Below are 4,931 nucleotides of genomic sequence, written 5' to 3' on the forward strand. Positions count from 1 at the left end.
CGGGTTCTCTGACCAGAAGACCAATGATTGCTCCTGGGCCTCCCTCCCTTCCTGCCCAGGCCAGGGGGTTCCTGCCCGTGACAGGCCAGCAGCCACCCCTGCTGGCTGGCCAAGTGGTGTCCGCTCAGATCCTTCCAAAAACGGGCAGTTGGGGAGGCCTTGACGGAATGGGAAAGCTGAGGGCTCAGGTTCCACCAGCAGTTGGGCTGTGAAGTCAGGAGGTTCTGGTGAGAAAAAGAAGGTTCCAGAAGAGCCCCTGCTGCCCTGCCTACCTTGGTTTTGTCTTGGAAGGAGAGATGTGAGGGCAGAGCTACCACTTCACACCTTACGTGCTCCCCCTGGATCCCAGAGCCTTCAGCTCTGACTTTTCTTGCCTCCGTCCGCCCTCCCCTATCCCCTTCCCCCAACCGCCCTGGGGTCCAGCTGTGGGCAGCCATGGGGTGCTAGGCCCAGGGCTTCTTGGCAACGACCAAAACCACAGGCAGAGCTGTTGGTAAAGTTATATCAGGTGAGTTGAGGCGGAGCTAGGAGGACCACCAGGCAAGAGCCTGCACGAGGGTCTGGGCCATGTGGGACGGCTTTGTTTCCTGACCCCCAGCTCTCCTCAGAGCCCAGGCGCTCCATCTGGAGCTGGCCAGGCAGGCACTGTCCCATTCCTGCTGGTCAATGCTATGTGTTCTCAGGTGGGGCCCTGGACTTTTCTGAGGCTGAGCTTCCTACATGGACATTGAGAGCTCGGCCTTGCTGTGGCACCCAGCGGGATGAGCCATGGTGAGCTCAGTGGGTGCACTCAGCAAGGTTTTGGATCCCTGTTACCCTGGGCTCCATTTGCGAGCATCTCCCCCCGTTGGCTCTAAAGGCAAACCCCAAGGTATCTTCTTGTAGAGCCGGCAGACAGCAACCCCTCGTCAGGGACCTCGCCACCCTCCCAGCCGGGCACCATTACCCTGGAGGACCTGGAACTCCTCCTGGAGGAAGAGCTGGCCAGCTCCGAGCCCTTGAGTCTGGAGGAGATCTCGGAGAGGTATGAGTCCAGCTGCCTGCCGTCCACCGCTTCTGTCCCAGAGCAGGACACCCCCAAGCACTGGAAGCAGCTGGAGCAGTGGTGTGCCCCTTGGAGACCAGGGGCGGGGGGAGCCACGTAGTCAGTGCCCCGCACATGCAGCCGACACAGCCCACTCCTCACCCCACCAGGGTGGCCGACCTGCAGGCCGAGGTGGTGTCGATGCGGGGACACAAGGCCTGCTGCGAGCGTACCACGCTGAGCCTGCTGCAGGAGCTGCTGCAGGTCCACACCTGCTTGCAGCTGCAGGACTCAGAGCTGAAGAGGCTTCGGCAGGCGGCTCAGACCCCCAAGAAGGAGGCTCTGCAGGTGGGATGCGTCGGCTGGGAGGCGACATCCCCGGGTGTCAGGGCAGCTGTTTCCTGGGCCCTGAGCCCCACTCAGCCCCTGCTGCTCAGGCCAGGGCCTTGGGTCCCACTCCGTGGGCCCCCGTGTCCGTGCTGGTCGAGCTGGGAGGGCCCCTGGCCTGCACTCAGCTCACCCCTCCACCTTGCAGTTCCCCAGTCTGCAGAACCAGAACCAGATGCAGGCCCTGGACAAGAGGTACCCCTGCACCCTTGGAGCATGCTTAACAGGAGGGAGAGGGGCTTTGGGGAAGCAGCGGCTGCTGCCAGGCCAGTCTGGGCATCAGTTCCTGGCTTTTGTTGCCTCCAATTTGGTATCTTGCTCAGGTAAGCAAACACATCCACGGCCCAACTCCAGGTCAGGTTGCTAGAGCCCGGCAGCCTGTGGAGCCTGGGAAAGGGGCAGAAGGCTTGCTGCTGGGCCCCTTGGCTGAACCCCCACACCAAAGGCTGCCCAGCCTGCTCCTGGCTTCCAGGAGGTGGCAGGGCAGGCCCCAGGCAGAAGCAGCTCTTGTGTGCCAGGCTGGTGGAGGTCCGGGAGGCCCTGACCCAGATCAGGAGAAAGCAGGCACTCCAGGACTCTGAGCGGAAGGGCGCCGAGCAGGAGGCCAGCCTTAGGTGGGCCCCTCAGGAGGCTGTCTGTGGACCCGCCGAGGGGTCGTGTGGGAGTCATCAAGGAGGGCAGGTGACGCTCCAGCCCAGGGTCCCCACCTCTTCCCCATCAGTCACGCTCACCGGGAGCCTAGCTCTCTCTGTCCCAGGTGGAGACAGAGTGGGCTTCTGGCCTCTCTGTGTGTTTACCCGGGCAGGGTTGGACCTCCTGCTAGGTCAGCCTGTGCCCCCCCGGATGCAGGCCTGGCCTGAAAAGGATTTGGTGTCCAGGGCCCCACCAGCCTCCCTGAGGCTCCCCATCAGGCTTCTGGCCGACTGGGCTGCTGTGACCTGCAGCCGTCGCCCCTAGGTTGTCTGAGCTGACCGAGAAGCTGAAGCAGGAGGAACGGGACTGGGAGGTGGCCTGTGGAGCCCTGCAGAAGAGCTAGGAGGAGGCCAGCCAGAGGGTGGACCATGAGGTGGCCAGCATACAGGTACCTGGGAGGCCAGGGGCAGATCCAGGCAGGGCTCTGGCATCAGCAGCCAGCAAGCTGCCAACAAGGAAGTCTGTGCAGGAGACCCCCAACTCTCCCCATCCCATATCTTTTTCACTGCTGGGGTCTTCCTTCACCCCAGCTCTCCTTTTGGTTCCGTTCACATGTTTGGACCTGGTGGCCGACCCCCAAGTCCTACACTGTCCACTTCGGTGGCCATTGGCCATGGGTGGCTCTGTATGTTGCAACTTAAAACTCAGTTCCTTGGTCACACGAGCCACATTGCAGTGCACTGTGGCTACCTGTGGCTGGTGGCTGTCGATTTGGCTGTGCTGAGGTGGAGTGCGTCCTCCATCACAGAAAGTCCATCATTAGCACGAGTGCTGTTGTGGCCACTGCTCCCCCACCTCATCTTCCCCATGTGATCAGCACCCAGACCAAGAAATAGAATCTCATAGCCCGAGGCCCCTTCCTCAGCCATTTCCAGCTTCAATGCTTCCCTCCGTGCAAAGTGGAAGTCCCTTCCTGAAGACACAACTTCCGGTGGCCCTGCTCCCGGCTGGTGCATGTGGCCTAGAAGGTGGGGCAGGGGCCAGGGTGGGGCGCCTCTGGACCCAGCCTCTTCAGCTCTGCAAATAGAGACCAGGGACTGTGCCGCGTCTCCAGCTGCTGCCCTCATAGCTCAGCTGCCCAGCTCCATGCGTGCCCCTCCCGCTGCCCTGTGGGAAGCTGGTGCCTTGGCTCCATCGAGAGGCAGGAGCCCCAGGCGGCATCGGGGCCTGGGATCCCCGATGCCTGGCTGGCCCGCATCTCCCCAAGTGTGCCCTGGGGCTGGGGTCAGTGCCCTGCCACTGCTGCCTGGTTTTGTGAATAAAGTTTTATCGGCGCATGGCCATTCGTTTATTGGTGCCCGCGGCTGCTTTTGTGCTGGAACCACAAAGCTGAGGGGTTATGACAGAGACCCTGTGGCCCATAAATGCCAAACGTCTGCCTTCTGTTTTTTTTTTTTTTTTTTTGGAAATAAATAACTGATCTCTTTTCTCTTCAAAACTCTATAACTTTGCTTCATTACTTTCTAACATTTAATCTTAGTGAGAAGTCTAAGTTCAGCCTGATTTGTTTTTGTTTTTGTTTTTTTGCGGTACGCGGGCCTCTCACTATTGTGGCCTCTCCCGTTGCGGAGCACAGGATCTGGACGTGCAGGCTCAGCGGCCATGGCTCACGGGCCCAGCCGCTCCGCGGCATGTAGGATCTTCCCGGATCGGGGCACGAACCTGTGTCCCCTGCATCGGCAGGCAGATTCCCAACCACCGCGCCACCAGGGAAGCCCTGCCTTCTGGTTCTTTATAGAAACAGCCAAGCCCTGCTCTGGGTCACCCTGCATGGGACAGGGAGGCTGGTGGGGGCTCAGGGCACACCTGCTCTGGGCTGTGGGCAGCCCTCCTGGCCCTAGAAGGACTTGTGGCCCTGGAGAGGGTGCCTTGTGCCTGTGGGCCTAGACCCCCATCTCCTGCCTCCAGACCCTTGGTGCAACAGGAAAGGAGCTGATGGAGGGAGAAGAGAGAAGGGGTCCCACCCTGGGTCTGGAGGACGAGGGCAGACAGTGTGTGTGTGCACATGTGTGAATGGGGATGTGCACACGTGCATGAGTGTGTGTGTATGTGTGAGCGTGTGCTCACATGTACACTCAGCCTCCTTGCCCGGCGCTCCTGGCAGGGGTATGATCCGATGGCTGCTCTGCCGCCTCCCCTGGTGGGGTCTGGCAGTCACTGTGAGGGCCATGTGTGTCCTGGGCCCGTGGAGCGTGGCCTTCAGACCCTTCACAGCCCTTGCGCCTGGCTCTCTGGGACATGTGGCCCCTGCCTGCCCCGCCTTCCTTCCTGAGGAGGGTGTGACGGGCCCACCCCTGCAGGGCACACAGGACCAGGGTCCCCTCCGACAGAGATGGTTGGGCAGGAGAACAGCAAGTCCCTGATGGTGCTGGGGGTATAGGGATGGGCAAGGGGGACGCCCTTGGGGAGATACATGGTGACCATGTGGCCCCCACTCCACAGGCCCAGATGACCAAGCTCAGGGAGGAGATGAGCCTCCGTTTTCTCAAGAGGGAGGCCAAGCTATGCAGCTTCCTGCAGAAGAGCTTTCTGGCCCTGGAGAAGGTGAGTGCCTGCCGGCGGCAGGGCATCCAGTCCCCCTCTCCCCAGCTCACAGTGGGGCGGGGTCTCCCCACAGAGGATGAAGGCCTCAGAGAGCGCACGGCTGCGGGCGGAGAGCGGCCTACGGGAGGAGGTGGAGAGCCAGTGGCAGCAACTCTGGGAGCTGGACGCAGAGCGCACGCAGGCCCTGCAGGGGCAGAGGCAGGTGGGTGGCACAGCGGGCACCGGCACAGGCGGGGCCCCGGCTGGAGCCGGGCAGGTCTCAGGTTGCCTCTGCCCGGCAGCA

The 4,931-nt window shown here is 61.9% G+C and overlaps 1 protein-coding gene across 1 annotated transcript in view; it reads left to right on the forward strand.

Moving 5' to 3' along the window:
- The first annotated feature begins 761 nt into the window (after positions 1 to 761).
- CCDC154 (coiled-coil domain containing 154) overlaps positions 762 to 4,931 on the forward strand; it is an 8,145-nt gene continuing 3,975 nt past the window's right edge. Inside the window, 8 exon segments of the mRNA XM_007453672.1 lie at positions 762 to 771; positions 886 to 1,105; positions 1,195 to 1,372; positions 1,560 to 1,606; positions 1,930 to 2,025; positions 2,369 to 2,492; positions 4,547 to 4,648; positions 4,722 to 4,850. Coding sequence (XP_007453734.1) covers positions 762 to 771; positions 886 to 1,105; positions 1,195 to 1,372; positions 1,560 to 1,606; positions 1,930 to 2,025; positions 2,369 to 2,492; positions 4,547 to 4,648; positions 4,722 to 4,850 — 906 coding nt within the window.

This window comes from Lipotes vexillifer, unplaced genomic scaffold (assembly GCF_000442215.2).
Source record: "Lipotes vexillifer unplaced genomic scaffold, Lipotes_vexillifer_v1.1 scaffold914, whole genome shotgun sequence".
In the NCBI taxonomy this organism is placed as follows: Eukaryota; Metazoa; Chordata; class Mammalia; order Artiodactyla; family Lipotidae; genus Lipotes; species Lipotes vexillifer.